This window comes from Gallinula chloropus, assembly GCF_964237585.1.
Source record: "Gallinula chloropus genome assembly, chromosome: 2".
NCBI lineage: Eukaryota > Metazoa > Chordata > Aves > Gruiformes > Rallidae > Gallinula > Gallinula chloropus.
The window spans coordinates 43,768,120-43,791,916 of record NC_140086.1 but is presented as its reverse complement, the minus strand read 5'-3'; the positions used below and the strand labels follow the sequence as shown (position 1 = coordinate 43,791,916).

At 39.1% G+C, this 23,797-nt stretch overlaps 1 protein-coding gene across 2 annotated transcripts in view; it reads right to left on the bottom strand.

The window, feature by feature from the left end:
* Positions 1-281: 281 nt before the first annotated feature.
* The window catches only part of PCMTD1 (protein-L-isoaspartate (D-aspartate) O-methyltransferase domain containing 1), a 46,496-nt gene continuing 22,980 nt past the window's right edge, over positions 282-23,797 (bottom strand). For both annotated transcript variants that reach the window (XM_084260820.1, XM_084260819.1), the window contains 4 exons: positions 23,589-23,691; positions 11,525-11,696; positions 9,820-9,943; positions 282-2,957 (listed from right to left, as the gene is read on the bottom strand). In XM_084260820.1, the coding sequence (XP_084116946.1) occupies positions 2,584-2,957; positions 9,820-9,943; positions 11,525-11,696; positions 23,589-23,691 (773 nt within the window). In that variant the 3' untranslated portion in view covers positions 282-2,583. The remainder of the gene's footprint in view (positions 2,958-9,819; positions 9,944-11,524; positions 11,697-23,588; positions 23,692-23,797) is intronic.

The window sequence follows — 23,797 nt, the reverse complement described above, 5'->3', positions numbered from 1 at the left end:
ACCTGAGTATATAGCTCAAAAATAGCTTTCTGGGCTCTCCAGAAGAGACTCTCTCTCCATGAGTGCTTCAAAAGTACTGCTGGGCACAAAGCAGCTTTCCCAAGTCATGAACCTCATCTCATCTTTCAACCTCTACAAAAATACAAAATTTTGCACACACCTACATTACTCTGTTTCTGAAATTCAGAAATAGCCTTTATTAAAGTTTCTGATCTAATTATGAACTTGCTGGTATGTGAATTTCCAAATAACAGAAAACACTTGCACAGAAACACAGAAACTGAAGCAAGCAGAAACCACCAAAAAATCCATTTTATTGCAACAACATCCCCATCATCAACCAAGATGGAAGAAATTAAGGTTTAATTCATTTTGCATTTCTTTTTATTTATGTAAATATAAAGTCAAGAGTGTAAAATAAATCCACATATAAAACACAGAAGAAACATTCTCTTTCAGTGACTCCAAAAAAAAACCAACTTACATACTGAAGAATCATGACAAGTCATCCGCTCTCCAATTCCAAGTATACAGGCATGAAAGAAAGCAGAAATTTATTCTCCAAAAGCATCCTGTATCAAGTCCTTGAAATATAAGTAATATTTAGTCATCTCATAACTCTTGAGATTATGGATGCAGATTTCAAGAAAAGGACAGACAAAACCATCTCAAACTTCAGATAATTAAACTCCACCTAAAATAATCCATTTAAAACAAGATTATGTTCAATTCTTATAGCTGAAGCATCACAATTACTTTTATTAGTATCATTATTTGGAAAACTATTTCTTATTAGTTTTTCCTGGTTTTAAAATAAAGTTAGAATACTTGTTTCAAATAGTTTTGTTTACTTACACTGTAATTGTATTGCAGAAAGTAACTCCACATGCTGGTACAACAGGCCTTCATGAAGTTCCACTTAAACATTACTACAATGTACCTTAAAAAAAACAGGGACTACAGCATGAAATGCACCATAAAGAGTCAGTATCATGGGATTACACGTTTCCTTCCTCCTTGGAAGCAACAAAATGTTTATATATTTTGAAGTCAATATTGGACTGTTAGACCACATGAACATTGGCTGGTTATCAATACTTGGACTAGGAACATTTACCATTTTTCAAAGAACTGATTTTTGTGTTTTATGGTTGTTACACCAAAATGTTAACCAGTATAAAATGCATCATGCAGGGTATTTCAAGAGGAATGTTTTTCACTGGGGGTCCAACAGGCATATGTTCCAATAATTGTGGCTTTTAACGCGTATCATGCCAAGTTTTTAATAAACAGCATTTTCCCTCATGGTTACAACAGAGAATGAAGAAATTAAGATGATAAAAGCAAAGTTAAAAGTGAGAACTGCAAGTAACTTCACAACTAGAAGAGAGGAAATCAAAGGATTTAAATCAGCACTATTGTGGGTCCCCACAGTTGCACTGCTACTCTTAGGTTTCCAAAAGATGCATATGATTTTATAAATATTTTTGTGCTAAGAGCCATGCTCAGAAACAAAATATAGGCTAGCACAAGTCTACCTTCCTGGAGATGCATATTAAGTATAAAATTCACTTACTAAAGTGCAATTGCTGAACAAATTCTAAACTCTACTATTATAGCTATCCCAGTAAGCAATACAAACTAAACTTTGTTGAAATTCTACCTCTACTTAAAAGCAGTAAATATAGATGACTGATACCTAAATTACAATCTTGTATTACCAAACATTTTGAGTCAATGCTGTGAGCTGTAGAAATAAACATAATGTACTGTCCTAAACTTCCCACAAGTGAGGAAGTGCCTCATTAGAAATACTGGAAGCGTAGATTGGAGTTAAACACAAGCAGAGCTGAAGTAAGCATTGCTTCGCTTCTTACTCAATATCATGTTTTGTTAAGGCTCCGAGAGAGGCTGTTAACTTTTCTCAAGATCTTTTGGCAAAAGATACAAATGCAGAAGAAGTCGGGTCATCTGACACTTCAGAACTTGTATTTTCTTATTTCATTAAAGCCAGCTCATTCAGTGTCTGTATACATTTATTGCACTTGCATTGTTGGAATACATCTATACCAACATAGTAATAATGATTGCAACAAAGCCATAGTAAAATAAACTTTAAAAGGGTCTGATTCTGACATTAGAGGGTAAGTGTCTGCATGTTTAAAATGTTCCCCTAAGAATAATAAATACAGACAAATTGCTCATCAAGTCAGATGCACGTTTAACAATTAATTAGCATATATAAAATTTCACTCATCCTCTTATCAATACAAATCTGTTAGGGATCAAAAAAGACTTACCATGCAAAATATTGGTTAGTGCTGCGTAATGGAATATATACTTCTATCAGAGTTAAAACAGCATTTTCAAAATTTAAAGAAAAATAAATTTTTGAAAAGGGATTCTACTGTTGAATGCAAGTCTTCCTTGTCGCAAAGGCAAGATAGAGACAAGTTACGATTTATCGCTGTACTTCAGTCTTGATGAGATACTAATAATTATCTGTCCACCTACTTCTTAACGAATGCTACATTTTCAAGAATAAAGGAACTATCAGTAGGCATTATTTCTACTTAAAACAAGTTATTTTTCTCTGTAATAGGTCAAGTATGCTTTCAAAGATTCAGGTAATGGTAGACTCATGATTTTCTCTCTCAACAGATTTCGAGGCGGCGGCTCTTCTGGCTTCAAGGCCTCACTGTGATCTTTATCCTCCTCCTCTTTGTTGTCATCTTCCATTCTTTCATCCTCTTCACTATCTAGAGGCTGAGGAATGAGCTGATTACCAACAAACACATAGGTGTTGATCCTGCGTCTACGACATCTCCTCCGTTTCCGTTTTGGAGGAGCCTTCTGCGCAATACCCTTGGCTTTCATCTCCTCATTTATGAAGTTTCTAAGGGTGCGTCTGATGTATATTCGAGCCAGGTCCTGGAGGTTCCTAACAGCACACGGAGCTAAAAATGAAAGAGAAAGTTATACTAGGTGACTTTTCACTCTAGCAAATACATTAGCTGTAAAGCCGTAATACCAATACTCAAGAACAACTGGTATTTCACTACCTGATACAATATGCAAACAAAACCCTGTTCACTACTGAACGACTCCTATCCCACAGGCTACATACTTGAGCTGAAAATGGCTTCTGGAGTATGATTACTCTTTTAGAGTAAATACACAGCCCAAGATATAAAGTGGGTCTCTTGATGGATGTGCAAGAGAAGTAGAAAGCATGAATAAATTATTAACATACGTTTAAGAAAGCATACAACAAATACTGTCACCTTTTAGCACCTGGCAAAGTCTTAGGACCTACTGCTGGCACAGTTTTAAGATCCTGCTGCTGGGAAAGAATTTCTACCCTTAAGTCACATTTTGTTCAGGCAAGTTTCTTTATTCTGCCTCCCTCTTCTATTCACTATGCTTTTCTCCATTTCCTATGAAACCCAACTGATGAGGAAGGGCCCTGTCAACTTCACATGTGACCAATAAAACAAGTCACCCATATCCTTGCAGCAGAAAGAAAATAAACATTACTGAGATCCTGATAAAAAAAACAAGTAACAAAAAAGCTGAAAGCCACAGGTTTTCCAATGACAGACAGGCAGGTGATGACTAAGTGTTGCTGGGTTGGTGGATGCCTGCCCCAGATGAGCTACAGCTGGCTAATTCCAAGGAAAACAAAAGCAAACAAGTACAGCAACCAAACCTCTTCAGCCTGTTTGATTTGCTTGTCACTTTCATTCCAAAACAAAGTAGCATAAAAGTAGAGACTGCAGGAAGGGAGGAGTTAGTGAAGAAATAATTTTGATAAATACAGATTGCATACTGCATTCAGATTAGAAAACACTGTATGCACTTCAAAAAAGCTTTTGTTTCCTACAATGACTTCAGCTGCATGCTAGTTATTCTTATGAGACAGAATGGATGTTTATGACTGGCAACACTATTTTCTAGTAATGTGAAAGAAAAAAACTTAAGACCCAAAAAACCAAGCCCCATTTGTTTAATATGAACCCAAATCAAAATCCAAGAACAAAACCCCACCTAATCATTCAAAACACATTTTTAAGATCAGGCTAAACAAGGCATGACTGCAGATTATAAGCCAATCATAGTAAATGCCAGCACAAGGTATATGATGTTGAAGTAATGGATGGCAAGCATTAGTCAAGTATACAGAGCTGTGTGAGACAGGCTTTGTAAAAATCAGACGGGGAAAAAAATCCTTCAAAATAAGATTGAACAGAAAAATAAACACTGAAATATTGCATCCTGAGAAAGGTGTAAAAGCAGTAAGATCTCAGCTTTCTTATTCTGTAAGATGATTTAAAACAAATAGATTTTTAGTCCGAGTTATGCTTAATTATATCCTATTTGATTTTGAAGGCAAACACATCTAAAAGCTTTCAAGACAAAGCTCTTCAGTGACATCCCAGAACGTAAACTATCATTGGTACCTGCTAATCATTTGTATTACCTAAAGAAGTCAAGATCTAAAAGTGCTGTACTTCTGTTCAGCAATCCCAGACACCCACAAACATAGCACGAAGAAAATGAGCTCTTAGAAACCTTCAGACCTGCTCTATTTTTATGGGCTTTTTACAAGAAATGTTTAATAGGTAGGAAGGATAGTTAGGAAGTCCTACAGCAAGACAGTCAGAAAGCTTTTCTATGCAGTTAAGATCTATTTGAATACAGAACTACTCAGGAGGACACCTAGGGAAGAATTCAAGTAACAGAAGTAGCTTTAAGTTCCATTGATATTCATGGATTTAAGCCACGCTGAGCAAGAAATACAACTCACTTCTGTTCCGATTAGTGACTTTCTCAAACTTGCTTCACCTTAAACACCTCCAGGGAGCTGGAGCTTTGGGCAACCTTGCTCCAATGAGGGTGTCCCTGCTCATGGCAGGGGGGTTGGAACTAGATGATCTTTGAGATACCTTCCAACCCAAAGCATTCTATGATACTAACCAAATCTGAAGATAGAGTAAAATTTAACACAATATATATTTGCTTTCTCCATCATTATTAAACAAAAATCAACAATAGACTTCAAGAAAATCTGATCACTATGACTTAGCAGTGATGTACTGGGCTCGTGATCTGCATTCTTTACACACAGTATACTGTGGGTTAGCACAAGTTTATTTCCCACATTAAGTTAAGCATGAAGCTATCCAGTCACATATACATCCTGCTCAAATGTGAATTTTTGTGAGATGCAGAATATGTACTGATTCCTATGGTTTTGCATGGCTGGGTTCTGGTGGAAGAGTGGGGACCAGGCTACAGGGGTGGCTTCTGCAAGAAGCAGCTGGAAGCTTCCTCTAGGCCTGACTGAGCGAACACCAGCTGGGTTCAAGGACAGACCTGCCACTGACCAAGGCCAAGCCCATCAGCAATGGTCACAGCGCTTCTGGGCATCACATCTAAGAGGAAAAAAAAAAACCTGTAAGTGGATGATTTCTGCCACCAGAGAAGAGAGGGAAAAGATGTAAGAAACTCTGCAGACACCAAGGTCAAGGAAGAAGGGGGTGGAGACAGCACTGCAGGCACCAGAGAGACTCCCCTGCAGCCCACGAGACCATGGTGGAACAGGCTGTCCCCCTGTAGCCCATGGAAGATGATGGGAACCAGAGATCCCACCTACAGCCTGTGGAGGACCCCATATCAGAGCAGGTGGATACACCTGAAGGACGCTGTGATCACACAGGAAACCCACTGGAGCAAGTTCCTCACAGCAGAAGCTGCAGCCTGTGGGAAGACCAACTCACATCAGAGCAGATCTGCTGGGGGGGACTCGTGACTCTGGGGGGAATTAGGCTGGAACAGTCTGGGCCTGAAGGTCAGCACCCCATGGAAGGGATCCACACTGGGACAGCTGGTAAATAGCTGAAGCCACCTAGAAAGGACTTACACTGGAGAAGTTTGAGGAGGACTGTCACCCGTGGGTGGGACCCCACGCTGGAGCAGGGGAAGGGTGTGCGCAACATCCCATGCTACCCCCTCCTCCCCCCCCAGCTAAAGAGGAAAACAACTCATGAGGAACTGATCAAAATGTCCATTCCCTGCCCCTCTCTGCCACAAGATGGGAGGAAGAAGGGACACAGGGCAGGGGGGGAAGAAGGGAGCCAAATCATGGCTAAAGTAAAGTCTGCTAAGAAGGGAGGGGTGGGGGGAGGTGCTTTTAGATCTGGTCACACTTCTCATTATCCAATTCTGGTGTCACTGTGTGTGCAGTGCAGTGTAATAAATTAGAGAGGTTTCTTTCCTTTCCTTTGTGTTGAGTCTGTTTTGCCCATGACACTAACTGCAGAATGATCTCTCCCTGTCCATATCTTGACTCCTGAGCCTCTCAATATCTATTTTCTCCCCTGTCCAGCTGAAAAGGGGAGTGAGAGAGCGGCTTTGGTGGGCATCTGGTCTCCAGCCAGGGTCAAACCACCACACAGATGCTAGTGGATGCTGGAGCCTTATCACTTAGCTTACAGTCTACCCAAAGACAAGAGTCCTTGTTTGCAATATGCCCCAGAGGTGTAATCATTCTGGTGCTGAAAAAGCCATCTTAAATCACTGACACTTAACACAACTGGTGTGGTTTACTGCCAAGCCTTCTTTATTTCTCTCCTGAAAGCATTAACCTAATGTAAACGGGATTCATTCCACCAAGTTTCCATAATGGCCACTATGTTGTAGCTTTCTAGTAACATGGTGGTTTCCAGCTCTTCCTGTTCATTGCACATGCTGCATGCATTCATGTAGAGGCCCCTTTCAGCTGGGCCAGCATCTGTGTCACCTTCTCAGACGGACACCCCTTTTTCCCCTACCCCAGGCACTCCATGGAAACTGTTCCTATTACATCAGGAGCCTCTGGCTTGTCTCTGTAAGACTCTGCTTTGATACAGTGCCTACTACATGCCTCAGGGCAACAGGCTGGTGGCCCTTTCTGCCACCCCATCCCTCCAACCTTGGCACATCATCCTGCCGCTCATCAGACACAGTCCTGATATTAATAACCCCCTGCCCCTTCATATACAGTTTAAAGCCCTGTCATTCAGCCCCACAATCTTTTTGGCAAAGACCCTCTTTCCCTTTTGAGAAAGGTGTTCCCAGTCAGATGCTAGCATATCTGATGACCCCCATATAGGGTCATCCTATTGTCAGATTTGTCTGACCAATCTAGTGGCTTTTTGCAATGGAGTAACTGCATCAGTGGACAAAGGAAGAGCTATGGCTGTCATTTATCTGGATTTCTGCAAGGCCTTCGCCACAGCCCCCCACATCACCCTTCTCTCTAAATCGGAGAGATATGGGTGGACTGTTCAGTGGATAAGGAATTGTCTGTATGGTGTCATCCAGAGGGTGGTGGTCAATGGCTCCAAGTCCAGATGGAAGACAGGGACAAGCAGAGGTCCTCAAGGATCTGTGCTGGGACTGTGCTGTTTAACATCTTTATTAATGATACTGACAGTGGGATTGAGCACCCTCAGCAAGTTTGCTTATTACACCAAGCTGAGTGGTGAGGTTAATGTGCCAGAGGGACAGGATGCCATCCAGAGAGACCTGGAAAGGCTGAAGAGATGGGCCCAGGTGAACCTCATGAGGGTCAACAGAGACAAGTACAAGGTCCTGCACCCAGGTCTGGACAATCCCCATTATCCATACCGGTTAGGAGATGATGTGAAAAGGACTTGGGAGTACTTGCAGTTGAAAAGCTGGACACGAGCTACCAATGTGCATCTGCAGCCCAGAAGGCCAAGCACATCCTGGGCTGCATATCAAAAGAAATGTGACCAGCAGATCAAGAGGTGATTCTGCCCCTCTTCTCCACTCTCCTGAGACCTCATTTGGGTCCAGCTTTGGAGTTCTCAATATAAGGACATGGACCTGTTGGAGCGCATCCAGAGGAGGACCACAAAAATCAAAGGGCTGGAGCACCTCTCCTATGAAGGTCAGGGAGTTGGGATTGTTCAGCCTGGAGAAGAGAAGGCTTGGCAGGAAGGGGTGGGGGGGGGGGGAAGCGGGGAGGAGACAATGACACACACCTTATAGGGGCGGCCTTCCAATACCTGAGAAGAGCCTGTAAGAAAACTGTAGAACTGTTCATGAGGGTGTGTACCAGTAGGACAAAGGATAATTGGTTTCAACTAGAAAAGGAGAGATTTAGGTGTGGTATTAGGAAAAAAATTCTTCAATGTGAGGGTGGTAGATCTCTGGAACAGGTTGCCCAGAGAGGTAGTGGAGGCCCCATCCCTGGAGATATTAAAGATCAGTCTTGATCGGGCTCTGTGCAACCAGATCTAGTGAAAGTGTCCCTGCTTACTGCAGGGGGTTGGACAAGATGACCTCTAAAGGTCCCTTCCAACCTAATACATTCTGTAATTCTAATAGAAATAATAAAACTAGATCTGAGCAGCAGAAAGAAATGTATTTTAGTTATTTCATTTTACACAGCAATTTCAAGCCCATGATGTTCTGAGTTAGTTGGGTTTTGTTTTTTTCTTTTGAACAGTGCCAACTCAGTAGCACACTCATGCGTTACTTTCCTCTTCTCACCGAAGAATCCTTTTTAAATTATATTGAGTTACTTCCAGGAAGCACCTTTATTGTACTGCAGTTCAGTTCCAATCACTGGTGGTCTACACTAATTCTGAAAATTCATGAATAGTGACCAAGAACATTTGAAAATACTTCACTATGACCAGAAAGTCTGACAATTCACCTCTATTTCACTGTTAGCCATGATACAGCTTAGTACAGACTGCATCTAAAGTAAAGAACACGGAGGGAAGTAATTCCTGAAATTTATTTATTAATAGATTAACTCCATTAGTCTCAAAACAAGTGTCAAAGCAATCAAAATTAATTACTGCTACAAAGAAGTGATTACATAAAAGGAAGTATAATCTATACTTTGAACAAAAAAAAGTAACTATAATAAAAAGCAAATTACATGTGGTGAACACACAAGCTCTGAAAGCCAGATCAGTAGTTACAGGCAATACAACCTGACAGGACATTCTGGACTCCTGAAAGGTTTATACCTGTTTCACAGTTAAAAAGAGCACATGGAGGTAAAAATACTATGTGAAAGTGACAGGAGAATTAGTTCCCTTTGGTTATATGTTAACAGAATAGAACAGGAGAAAAAAGCTGTTCTTCGTTGGGTTAATTTAAATTCCCACTGAAGCTCTATTACTTCATTCCTCGCCCTGACTACCCTGCCAGAAAATTCCAGCTCTACACCTTTCTACCACTTTTTTTTCTTCCCCTTAGCACAGGATCTTATCTTGACAACTTACGTACTTTTGGAGGCTTTCTGAAAACCTTTTCAAAACCTTGCAGCTAGAAACCCAACTGCAGTGACTACTAAAACCAGCTAGGCACGACCATTATTTGCAGACAGATAGAAGTACACTCATCTATCAATATCCTACAGTACCACAGCTGCAGGTTTGATCTCTTCTGTTCACTGCAGGTGGAAGAGACGAAATACTTTTCTTTGGGAGTCCATCAGAAAGTTTGCACTCCTGACAGAACCAGCATCAGCTTGCTATTTTATCACTAGAAAGACAGAAGCTGAACCTTACAGGAAAATAAATCTGGAAAGATAAGGTAGGAACACTGTATCATTTTAATTAAGGACTATAGCTAACAATGCAGAACATGAGTCAGGAGCAAGCCTCTGCTTTACTATGCTCCTGTTGTATTATGTTATGTCTGTACAGCAAGTTTCCCTACCATCCCGACCACCACCAGCAGGCACTGTAACCACTCAGCAAGCCAAAGGGAACCAGCACAAGCCACACTTACGCAGTCCCACAGTGTCGTGTTTGCCGTTGTCATTTCTGTTTGGTTGTACCAGTGGGGCAAACGAAACAGCAAGGATGTTTTTACTTTCCCACGTGTTCTGTCCTGTTCTCAAAATCTGTGTTAGCTGCATAAGAAAAAAAAAAACAAACAAAATACATCAGTCATTACAGTTTTGTCATACTCAAAACCATTCAAACTGGTATTCAAATACACTGCTATTGTGATTTGCTTCAAAATTAATTTGTAAAGGTTGTTTTATGAACAGAAAACTTTTCATATTCCCTGAAACAGTACTTGATCACTGGAGTACTGAATAAGGTGCTCTAGCCACCTGAAGAGATGCAGCTGGAAAACTAAGGCCCAGGGTAAGTTTTCAGATTTTTCCAAAGGATCACAGAATTGTTTAGATTGTAAGCAACCTCTGGAGTCCTACTGCCTGCCTGAACAAGGCCAACTTCAAAGTTAAATCAGACAAGTCAGGACTTTTTCTGGTGAAGTTAAGAACCACTTCTAAAATCTGAGGTTCCCCAACCTGTCTTGGCAATCTGCTGCAACGTTCAACCATTGGTTATGAAGAACTGTTTTCCCTATATATGGGCAGAGAACATCCCCTCACTGCCATCTGTAACCTCCTTTGTTTGCTGTGCACCTGCAGGGGGAACTGCCCTCCTGTCTACTAAATTCTCCAGTCCTTTAGGAAGCCAAGTCAGGAATTAAACAGCCCCTTAGCTGTTTCTCAGCAGGTTAGACTAACCCAATCTTTCAGCTGCTCCTTGTACTTTACACACTCTAGCCCCCGAACCATTTGTATAAAAGCTAAAAATACTGTTTTAATTTCACATTCAAACTATGACTACTCTAAAGTTGGATTCCGTGACTTTCAACTGACAGTCTCTTCGTCCAATAAATACTGGAAAAAAAAATTATGGAACTGAATCATGCAGGAGATATTTAAAGCACTTCGATAATTTAATAAAGAAGATGCAAAAAGAATTACAACATTATGTAAAATTAACTAGCATGTTTATCAACAAGTATTTCACTTTTTGTCTGCATTTAAAGGGGTAACAACTTAAATCACATAATCTTTCAATTTCCCTATTAGTAAAACAGGGAGAATAATACTTACCTTTGTAAAGCCTTTTGAGGTCTAAGGATGGAAAGTGATAAAAGTGCGAAGTATTACTAAAATAATAACACCTGTCTCAAAAATGCTTAATTTAACATGGAAAAGCAACACTGAAAACTTCTAGAAATATTTTTTCCTTTAGTTTCTTCCTCCCCTTACAACATCCCAATTAATCACAGCTACATCATGTTTCTCTGAAAGAAATCCTCTTGGTTTAGAGGGTGGTTTCTTTGTTGTTAAGTACTGATGGAAAACGTCTGCGTGGCAGGGAGATTTCAAAGCAGTTCTGGGACTCACATAATACACTGAAAATACTACAAATGGAGTACTAGTTTCACTGAAGACACAATTTTGCCACAGACTTTTTTTGGAATCAGAATACTGGTGCTTTCCTACAAGTTGAAGAAAAGATTTCAAGACTCTATTTAAAAGATTAATACCTGCTTAGCTGCAGCAACACACTGACTCAAGATACCATTAGTTGAACATTAACTTAGTCAAATACACATTTAAAAAACCCACACATTTAAAAAAACCACTCCTTAAGAGAAAAAGGGGAAATTGTCACTAAGTCACCTGATCTTCTATAGGCATTACTAAAATGCCTCCAACTTTCAATAAAATTTTCATGTAGTTTTCATGGTCTTTCTGGACTCCGGCTCCACAGTAAATCCGGTCATACTGATGACTGTCTGAGGCTATTTCCAAACAATTACCAACCACAAAGGCAGGTTCACAGAACTCAAATCTAAGAGGAAGACAAAACAAACAGAGGGGACATTTCAAATTAGGATTTTAAGAAAAAACAGTTTCTGCATCTTCCTTTAAGTAATGAATTAAAAGTTGAGCACACATACTTTAGAAGTTTGTACAGTGGCAATGCTCCTTTAAGAATGTTCTAGGTTTTTTATGTCACATCAGGGACCACCAAAGAAAAATTCTTAAGCAGTTACATATTATGCAAAACAAAAGGCCTCAAAACATCAGTTTTGTCTAAAGAAACATTACAAACCATAGAGTAAAATTGCCTTTAAAATAGTACATGCTATCAACAGTGTGAAACATTCAGGCTGTTGAGTAAATATTGATACAGTTTGTTTCCTAAATAGACCCTCCTCTATATATTTCAAATATACTTATGACTCGTTTTCCTCTACCTCCCAATTTTCCACCCTGAGCCCAATCCATTTTTTAAAGAAAAGTAATTTCACCAGAAAGTTTGTCATTTTTTGACCACACAAATTCACAGAAGCATCTAATTTTCAAACAGCAGCTACAGAACTGCTTTTAAGTAGCCATAAGTTTATAACAGAAGTTAAAAAGACTAAGTACTTGTCACTGCATAAAATAGTAAAGATGTGTTTATTTCAAATCTCAGCACTTGACTGCTTCAGCTGTTAACATCATAATACATGTAACTTAACTTTTTGTAAAAAAAAAAATTCCTCCACCAAGTAACTAGACTGTTTCCTCAAGCACTTCACAATTAAGGAGAGAGGTTACACAGTTGGTTACAGAAAGGATTTATGGCTTTCTTTGGAAAAAAATACCAAGTAAAACCCAGCACCTTTTCAGTGCACAAAACAGTTGGCAAACGTCTTTTGGCAGCATTAAAATCCAATGTATCTTGAACTTTGAATACATGCAACCATTTTATGAACTTTACAGCTGACTCATCAGAAAATGATTTTTTTTCTTTTTTCTTGGCTAGGAGTAGTAAATCCCAGAACACCTGACAACATTCAAATCCGTATTTCTTCAGTTAGTGACATCTGGCAGCTTTCACTGCTCAGGGATGCTTCCTACAAGGCTTGGCTGGCTTTCTGATCTAAAGCACTGCCATTAAGTCAAAAATTTTTGCTCAAAGTATTCCCCCGCCCCCCAAGTTTGATCTTGAAAACAATGCACAGACAGACTTCAGAATCCTTTACCAACTATTGCATAGGTCTCCTGCCTTATGTGTCACCAACAGTCCTTAACATTGCTTCTTCACCCAAATCCTGAAGGAAAAAAAATAAAAGCAGCTACCAACAACACTGGTAGATTAAAAAGGAAAAAGGAAGAGGGAGGGTGAGTGTGGAAGGACTGCCTTGTTGCACCCAACTGGGTAGCTAGCCCACTCTGAACCGTGGTTGAAATAATTTCAGATCAACACAGAAAAATCTAGAAATACATTAAGCAAGGTTAAATGCTGGGAAGAAAATAAAACCCAAGGCACTGATCACTTTGCTTAAGAAGTGATCTCATTCCATAAGCACTCAGACTATGACATGTTTTTCTACATTCACTGAAGGTCAATCAGTCAGTTCATGCTATAGTTTTAATTTCATACTGCCTACAGTTAGAAGTCAAGCATCACCACATCAATTCAAAGTTTGAGTAAAGTAAATTTGTGGGCTTCCAAAGCACAAGAGCAAGGCAGGATGGGAGGGGGTGGACGGGTGGGGAGGAGAGAGACAGAATATGGTAATTGTCTAAAATGGAAATTTTAGATCTTGAGAAAGTCCATGGTTAGTTTTAGCAAACGAAGGACAGACTGCCTGCCTAACCTGGCAATTTCACAACTTCTTCTGATCTTCTCAGAGTGCTCCTCTAAACACTGGCACACTCCTAAAACTCTTCCTCTACTAGAAACCACTCTAAAGCTCACAAAGCCACTGGACACACCCTCTTAAAACAAGCAGGAACACCAACCTCTACAAGACAGACAGACAAAACAATAACTCACAAAACATTCCCCAGACACAAAGTGCACTGTATTTGAGCTGTGGATGAATATCTGCAGCAGTCATTACAGTTACAGTAAAAGCAGAGTAGATTTTCTCTTTTAGCTCCACAGCTTGCAACTCATGTGCTTCAATAACACCTGCTTCCACATAGCTTCAGCTAGTTTCAGCCCTATTTTTCAACTGCATCAGTTTCTGGATTGACTGATTTTCCACAGCAAACCTAAACCCTATGTAGACTAGGCTACATCTAACTCTTCAGACCTTGTCAATCTCTATAGACCATGAGATGAAAAACAAGGGTGCTTAATCAGCTCACCCGGCTGTGCAAAGGTAACACCCAGCTGGCTGGCACAGGTATGCTGGCTGCCTGCTTGCATAGAGGCAATTCAAGCATGGCCATATATAGCCTCCTGTTATCCAGAAAGCTAAATAAAAGGTAAAAGAAATGGGAGTAAAAATGATAAACTGTGTTCTGTCATTACAAGATGTGAGTTCAAAAGCCAACCTTCTTCATTCATGCTGCCCACAGAACCAACTGTTTCAGGTGTTATGGTAGGAACAGTGACAAGATGAGAACTAAAGGCATACAGAGTTCATACTAGTATAGAATTAAGGACTTTCCAAACATAGTTAAGCTGTACAACAATCAAAACCTTACTCCTCTACACTTCTATGTAAAGCAAATCGCACCAGTGATGCAACAGGACTCTCTTCCCACTCTCTGAAAATTCAGCTGATTCTTTTTTCACAGAGACAGATGCACCCCTGCATCAGAAAGAACTGATAAACACATGTATGATTTTCTTGCATTTATGTAATCTGGTAATTTGTGACGGCCCTCTAGAGACTGATGTGTCATTTTGTGAATGTTACTAAACTGCCTGAATAACTTTCAAAATAAGCAGAATGCAGTTCAGTTTTACTGAAGTATAAAAATCCTTCATCATTTGATTAGAAAAACATCTACAGCTTAAATACAAGTGTTCTGTAAAAGACAGAATGCTATTTTAGTAATACCTGCAACAGCATCACAAGGTTTTGCTATCAACCACATTGTTTTACAGTGGAACTTGACCTAACCAAACCCAAATCCTTTTAACAAGTTCATTTTATTCCTACTGTCTTTGGGATATCAACACTGATCAGATACTCAATTTCCTACTGTGTTACAGCAAGCTATCTTTTATTAAATTAATGACATGGCTGAAAATAAATTATTGCTTTAACATGCAGTATTGACAATCACATAAGCTACCTAACAAGATGATGCAATATTTAATTTACTTAGAGTTGAAATAGAACTAAGAAATGCCAAGTCCTATTTGCCATTTGTTCACCTCTATCAAATGTCCAGGGTGGCCTTACAGAGAATTGTAACAGTAACATGAAAAAAACCTCGTATTATCAGACACCAAAACTCGCAAAACTGAAGTGCTGGAATAACCTGTACGTTTTAACCACACTAGGTTCTTCAGTTGAATTTGGTATCTTGATTACAAGAGAACCAACAGTCAACAGAACAAAAGTTATGAGTTCCCACTACAGATACATAGCAACAGAACATTTCTCTTTAAACAAGCACTTGCCATAGAATAAATATAAGCACACACAGATCACGTTTAGCAATGGCCTGAGATAATCAAGCTGTTTCAAGCACATACAACATCTGCTGACCTGATTCTGCCCTTCCATCTTTTGCATTTTTGTAATCTATCCCTCAAGGATGGGTGTTTCCAGTTCATCCTCATCACAGCCACAGTACTTTTCTTCCAGCTAAGTATTAAAAAAAACCCAACCCTGTAAAATTTTAAGTGCATTTCTGGCTTTGCTGCAGCAACTGAAGATTGCTACTGCCTGTGTTATTTTCAGTAAGATTCCCCATAGATATCACCACAGTGAAGTATTACTTTAGTAGTAAAATGAACATCCATTAAAAAACTCAACACATTTATAGCAAAGAACTAGGATTCAAGTTTGTTGCTCTTGTATCCATATCCACCAATCTAGTATTTGTGTGACAGCAAGATATTCATAAAAATGACACTAAAATAACCTCAGCAGGGTTTTTAAGAGAGATTCACTGTTGGTCCCACTTTAACACCCACCGGTGAAACCTACCCTTAATTACTTCCAAATCTGAAGATGTACAGGATGATTCTCAGGCTAAGCTCTAGCTATATAACCTTTATGAATGCAGGATGTTATCCTGATGTCTCTCGAAGATGAAAAGATACAGGTAGGCAGAAATTGTCTCTTTTAAGTGGTATACATACTTGAGTCTTTCAAAAGGAGCAAGTTCAATGAAATGGGGAGAAAAATCAAGTATTTTGAAGAAAAAGCTTCCAACAGCCACAGGCTTGTGTTTGATGGAAACAGTAAAACATGTTACAAGATGCTTATAAAGAGCAATACCGAAGAACCACTTAAACTACTTACAACTGACTTTGCTAAGAACAAAAAATTTATCAATTCTTAAAACCAGCATCACTCCAGCTACATTTTACATCTCTCAAGTACTACATTCATAGAACCACAGAATGTTAGAGGTTGGATCACAGACTATCCTGAGCTAGAAGGGACCCATAGGGACTGAGTCCAACTCCTGGCTCCACACAGGGCCAGCCAAGTCAGAGCATGGGCCTGAGTGCATCATCCAGACACTTCCTGAACTCAGTCAAGCTCGGTGCTGTTACTACTTCCCTGGGAAGCCTGTGCCAGTGCCCAACCACCCTCTCAAGAAAGAACCTCTTCCTGATACCTAACCAAAACCTCCCCTGCCATAGCTTCATGCCGTTCCCTCAGGTTCTATCACTGGTCATCAAAGAAAGGAGGAGATCAGCACCTGCCTCTTCGCTCCCCCTCATCAGGAAGCTATAAACTGTGATGAGCTCTCCCCTCAGTCTTGTCTTCTCCAGGCTAAACAAACCAAGGGACTTCCAGCCTCTCCTCCTAAGACCTCCCCTCCAGACCCTTCACCATCCTCATTGCCCTCCTCTAGACACTCTTGAAGTAGCTTTGTCTCCCTCTTGTACTGTGGTGCCCAAAACTGCTCACAGCACTCGAGGTGAGGCCACACCAGCCCAGTGTAGAGCAGGACAGTCACCTCCCTGGACCAGCTGGCAATACCATGGCTTGATGCACCCCAGATTACAGTTATCCATCCTAGCTCCCTGGGCACACTGCCAGCTCACCTCTGACTTGCTGTATCTAACTGTATACTTCTGCCTATCCCTGCATTTATCAGCCACACTCATATCTCCGCTTGCTGCTCAGTTTACAGAAAGAAAACCCATTTCAGTATGAACTTTGTATACTGTTTTCCCATCCACACTTGTCTCTTAGTCAGTCAACTCAAACCCTCCATAAACTCTGAAACCTTCAACTATTAAGCTGCTCCCAGAAATTCCCATCTAACAGCAAAATTATTTCTTTAAATTTAGGGCACCAAGACTAGTCTTCTACTTTAAGGATGTGTAACAAAAGGTTGGCAAGTGTTAAACATTTGCCATTTGAACTACAGTGCCACTACATTGGAACAAAGCATTCAAAAGCATTGCAAAGCAGATTTCATGAGTAACTCTAACAGAAAAAACAAACTAGGTTTTCATACACATTCCAAAACAGATAATAAATCCAGCATAGCAACTCATAAAATTAGCTTTATATCAAACTTCCCTTCAATGAAATATATAGCCAGACATTGAAATGAATCTGTAACATGTGTGGAGTCTGAAAACATATGATAAAACAAACTTTTTGCTTTTGTGACAAGGAAATAACACATTTTTGACCCATACTAATATACTGCCAACTATTTTTGGCAAAAGGACTCCTCAGGATAGGGGCAGAAGGGAGTAAAAATAATCAGTTCTGGCAGACTGGTTTAGATGTTTCTTACTCTTTTTCACCAACTGGCCTTCTTAAAACACAGCTACAGCAGCTGAAAAACAAAGTGTTTCCTGTGGTTATTTTAAGACACAGACTGAAAAGCTACATATAATTTCTATCTCAGTAGCTCTGGCTTCTTTGTCCACTTGCATCGAAAAAAACCCAACACTCCCAGAGCTTTTGCTATGTGAACATAAGAATTTCATACATCAGTAATCTTACTCCAAACACTCCTAGAATCTGTTTAAACACTAATGAATTCACTGACAGAAACCCTGAAGAAGCTTTCAGGTAATTTAGTCAATTTTTCATGTTTGAAACTGACACAAAACTTATCTTGAGAACCCCAGATAAAGGTCAACACTTGCATGGCTTTGTGACATAACATGCCACAGGAACATGCAACAGAATAATGAACTACTTTCAGATTCCTACGCCTCATTAGCCTGTCTCATTTTACTCAACTGTGAAAGTGCTTTAGAACAAGTATCTATCAGATTTAAAGCTGGTACTTATATTACAGGAAAAGGTTTTCCAATTTGTATCTCAGTAAATACTTTCCATGTTATATCCTGTCAGCAATTTCTAGTTAAGACTAAATCACTAGCTAAGAAACTTAAAAACTGTGTCAGTAAATAAGGAAAAACCATTTTTGAAGAGTGTTAGTTCTTTTTCTTACACACGTTTTATCTACTAGTGTTACTGTTATTTGTGAAGCCTTCTGCATGTCCACTACGTACATCAGAATAAACAGAAATTAAAATATTAAATCTTTGGAAAAAATGGTCATTGTAGATTCTGTTAAGTCCCTTTACAGTAACAGTAACTTTAATCAGCATTAAAGTAACAGCCAAAAGTTACGCTGGTACAATTTTATTCAGTACTTTTGCACTGAACAGTTTTCCAGCTTACAGGCAATGCTATAGGGACAGTAAGAAGCCTCTACCTCAACCTTGCTTCTATTTGTCATCTCCATTTTTAAATAAAATTGTCTTGGTTCTTTTATAGGCTCTGATATTCTCGTCAGTTTCATTAAAATGGACCAAAACAAATTACTCTTCAGTATTTCTGAAGAAAAATTCAAACACTGGTTCTTAAAACATACAATTAGATCTCATTCTCCCTTCAACAATGGTTTACAGAATTTAAACTTCATTATGTACTGTAAATTCTGGGGTCAAATTCAAGAATTACATTGAAGGAATACTCTTTATCAATTCCACAGGGAATTTCAGGAAAGATGGAGAGGAATAGGGAGGGGGAAAAAAAAATTGTCACTTTAGTCCACCGTCAGGACCCCAACAGATCTATGAACAGAAGCCTGTCAACAGACAAACCGTTTTCCAGAGGAAGATTATGTGCTTCCTTTTTATTTACTGAAGCAGAAGAATGGTTTTGGAAGTTGAAGTTGTCCTATTTCACAGTGTGTTTTTTTGTGAAGCAACAGATTTTGTAAGAACCACACACTGAGCATTGTTACCACTTGCTTTAATGTAAAAAACATTCTAAATACTATACAAACTTAAAGCAATGAAATATTTTTTTTTTTAAAAAAGGCATTGTCTACCATGGGATTTATTAATTTATTTCTCAGGTATTTTATGAGTGGTTCTGAGGTGTAAAGAATTCTGTCTTTCTGCAGCTATGAAATACTTCAAAAATATAGTTCCTTCCTAGACAGAAACAGACTCAATTGTCATTTTTAGACTCTTATGGTTCACGAGTTGTAGGATTAAAAATAGTACTTCTCTATTACCTCTAAATGAAAAGTGAATGGTCCACAAACCTTTTTGGTTTGTTTTTTTTTTTTTTATAATATAACCTCTGCCATCAAAGAATGCCACCTGAATCCTTGCACTCCCTATGTTTTCCTGGTTAGATTACATCTCAACAAGACTTTGACTACTAAAAGCATTTATATTCTCTGAAACAAAGTTATCAGTAAGATTTTAACTGAGAAACCCATGAGTTTTGAAGACAGTTTGCTTTTCCAGCTTAGATTTTTTTCCCTCCCCTACAATCAGCAGAACAGGACAAAAAGCAGCTTTATTTTGTGTGTTTCAAATCTGCTTTAACAGAAAGAAAACAAGCCTTCAGAGTCCTAACAGAGCCCTGAATTTTGATGAAGACATAATTATTCTGTCAGAAGATGAAGTTTTGTATTTTTCAATGCCAACACAACCTACTACAGAACTTCAGGAAGATGTTTCACCCCTTAAGTTACCCCAGAAGAAGTACTAGGGTTCTTGTCACTTACCATTGAAGTGGTTTCTTTTGATCCTGAGAAGGGTTGGTGATTTTCTCTCACAGCAGGGACTTCACCAGCTTAATCAGGTTTGGTTTTTGATAGGGTGCTAGAAGATGGGCAACCTAGCCTTGCCCTGTGGCTCTCTCTCCGAGCTGGATATTCTAGGTCTAGAAGTTGACTGGGAGCAGAAAAGACAACACATTCCCCTTCAATAAACAGGTGAAGCGGGGCCTGATACTTGCACATATGTGTTTCAGATAGAGCCTTCACATGGAATGGTTTTTTCCCCGTAATTGGCATGCATTCCCTGAAGGTTTTAAGAATGAAAGAGAGCCTTACACATATTTCAGACTCAGAGAGCTTTCTTTAGACCATGCCTACAGTCTTTGCACCTCAAACCATGACAACACTTTCAGATGGTATTTCAGTGCCTCTACTGGCACACATCCGCTGTCAAGTAAAATCAAGGCAGCATTTTACCTCTCAGAATGAGAAACTCCACCTCCACTTAGAGAAAAACTATTTTATAGATTGGTGGAATATGGATACAGATACAAGTAATTACTGGAATGATTTGTCTCTCAAACAGATGTCTGAAAAATTTTCCTCCAATGAACAGTGTGAGAAGTCAAAACAGAGAAGCCTAACTCCCACAGGGAGAGGGGTTTTTAGCAGAGAGAGAGAGAGCACGCACCTCAAATCCTGGACATGCTATTTTGACATTGATTCCAATCTTTGGTCAAACACCTACCCCATCCATAGAATAACAAGTTCTTAATTACCTTTCAAAAACATTCCTATTGGGAATCAAGAAAAAGCACTGTATTACACCACACACGACACTGGATCATTCCCCCACAAAACCATCAAAGCAATACTACATCTTGCTTCCAGACAAAACCCCACCTAAATCAGCATGACCAAAGCCCACACAAAGTCAATACAATGGCCTATTGCTCCAAGCAGAGGAACACCACTAAGTCAGGAAGTATTTATTTAGTATCTAGATTGAAGCTCTTCAAGTACCTACCCATAAGGTTAAACTCCCGGTTTTTGTTTCAAAACTATTCATATCAGACCAAAGAACATTATATACTAAAGAATGAACAAAAGGAAGTGGCAATGTGAAGTTTTACAGAATTCTCCATAAGTGTGACTCCATTACTAGCAGGAAAATTGATCTTGGTGTCTGTGCTCCTCCTGTCTTCTGTATGCCTTGCTAGAGGCTGCTGGCAAGTTTAAGGGTTTTTCCACCCTCTGCCCCGCACACGCGCACCCCCCCACCCCCTCCCTCCACACACACAAACACACACATCCAGACAATTAACTGCATTCATACCAGCCTCCCAAATAAAAATTTGTTTTCAAACAGTAAGGATGCCTGCCAGGTTCACACCAGTGTTCAACAGTAGACAGACACCGCACACCTTTTTCTTAGGTGGTCTTTCATCCACGTACTAAGCTCATCAAATCAGTAGGTAAGTTCAGATGCCACAGTCCACATAACATTGGCTAAGTATCCTTCACTTGTAAGTGAAGCTGCATGAAAGTTACTGAAACAAGAATCAGAACCAGACATACTGACCCAGAACATCTTACTTTGAGAGGCACATTAAAATTTACGACATTCTGTATAAATTCACTTATACTGAAAAATACCCCCAAATATAGGACCCCAAAACAGAAAAATCCACACACCATCTTAATTCACTACATTAAAATACAGACTACTTAGAAAGAAAGCAGTTAACCAGAATCAGCTACGCAGACAAGTTACAAATGTCCCCACAAACCAAAATCCAAACAGCCAATCAGTATCGTATCAGCCGCAGTGTAGCTTTTACTAAGTAGATCTGTACCAAAAATCACTTCCACAGAAGTCCAATTTTTTTGTTAGGTTGGTGAGGAGGCTGTTTCTGTAGCCACTGATTAGTATTTTACTGTTGTGAGGGAAGGGTAGATTGTTAAACAGCACATGACAAGACAGTAATACAGAGCTTAGCGATAAAGTTTAGATCATAGTCACCAGTCTGCTGACTTTTCCCCTCATTGGAGTAACACTGTGTTACTAAAGATCAATTTATTGTCATCGTAAATAGCACACAACATTTGTAACACTACCCCACAGTTGATCTTCACTGAATTAGGGGAAAATACATCCCTTCTTTAGGAATATTTAGATCATTTACCACATACCATCGCTTATTTCTCTTAAACACAGTATACATATAATGCTGACATTCACTTCTGCAAAGTTTAGCAACTTTGTTTCCCCCATATTTTCTGTACTTTAAAGTATAAACCCCAGTTATATGGGGTTTATATTCATTTATATAACTATCCTAATCAGATTGTTTAAACAATAATGACAGTAATTTCTTTGCTATCCCTTCACTCAATTTAACTTACTACCAGACTGGAAAGACATTTCAGTCAAAACCAGTTTTTTCTAGACAACACACCCATGAGAATGAAAGAAGACAGGTATGCACGGGAACGGATTAGCTGACAGGTCCAACTTCATAGAGCCACTAATGGAGCATTAGTAACCATCATGAGTGACTACTTTCACATACTTTATATAAGCTGTCTTTAAAAAAGGTGCATCATTAAAGTCCCAAACTGAATCAATTTTTATTTTTTCTGTCTTCTCTATGTATTAACGTCAGATAACAAAAGTCCTTGTATTAAAATTAAGGCAGTACTAACAAAATGTATGTATTCTCTTACATAATTTATCCTAATACATGAACATGCCACTAAAATCATTTAGCAAATACCAGAAACACCGAATTCAATTCAGATACAGGTATTAAAAGGACAATAATTAAGAGTATCAAGTAAGAACTTTCCATTACTTAGGAGCACAAGGAGGAAGGCCTGTGATCAGATCAGAGCTCTCTAAATTGGGCAATACAAAAAAATGGATTGAGCTCCAGCCAACATAACCAGGAGTGTGGCAATTCATAAAGTACATTACAACAAAGGTAAAGGGATAGAAAATACTCTCTGCTGCTCACCGGGGAAGAGAAGCAGAGTGGAACATGCAATTCTTAGGCTACTCCTACAATTCAAAGTCCTCCCTGCATTTTCAGAAGCTACCTTAGAAACACTGTTCTTATTGCCTGTAAGAAAAAAAAGTCTTTGACCAGCCCTAGATAGAACCTTGGTATACCCTTCAGAGAGGTCCCAAGATAAATTATTATGGGTCAACTTAAAATCAGTAATAAATTGCTGCGTAGACAAAACCAGTAAGGTTCAAAGCCCTGTTACGCAGAAGTGTAACAGTAAAAACGAGCGGCGTACAAGCCCAGATGAATACTCCAAAGTCCATCTTTTCAGGTAGTAAGTATGGATACAACCAAATAAGTTTACTCATGTCTAGATCAACACAAATTATAAAAAAATTATTGCTGACTAGAAAGATGATGTCCAATTATATAGTAAAAACTGACATAATGTACGCTATTTACTCTATACATGCAGAGAGACACACACTTCACATCATTCTCAAGTACCTATGTATATATGCCTGTATGTACACACACTGCCAAAATGCAGGCACAATGTTTTTTAAAATATTATACAGCAGGAATAGTTGCACACTTCTAAAGCGTGCTTGCAAAGGCTTAACTTACCTCATGAACTAGTGTCACAAACTGGAAGTTTTAGGCTTTGGTTGTATGAAGCCATTCTTCTCCCCTTCCTAAACTCCTAACTCAGTTTAAATACAAAAACGTTGCTGCAAAGTGAACCCGACAAATTAGATACTTACTTATCAAAGCTATCACTATATTTTATGAAGCTCTCCAATTTTTCCTTGGCATATTCTACAACATCTGAATGAAGCTCTATTCCATGATTTATCCCAAAAGGTCCTGTAAACAAAAAAAGCACAGTGTTTTGGTTTAAGCACAACACAACTCCTTAGAACACCATTATACCTTTCATCTGTAAAAGGACTAACATCACAAACACAGGACA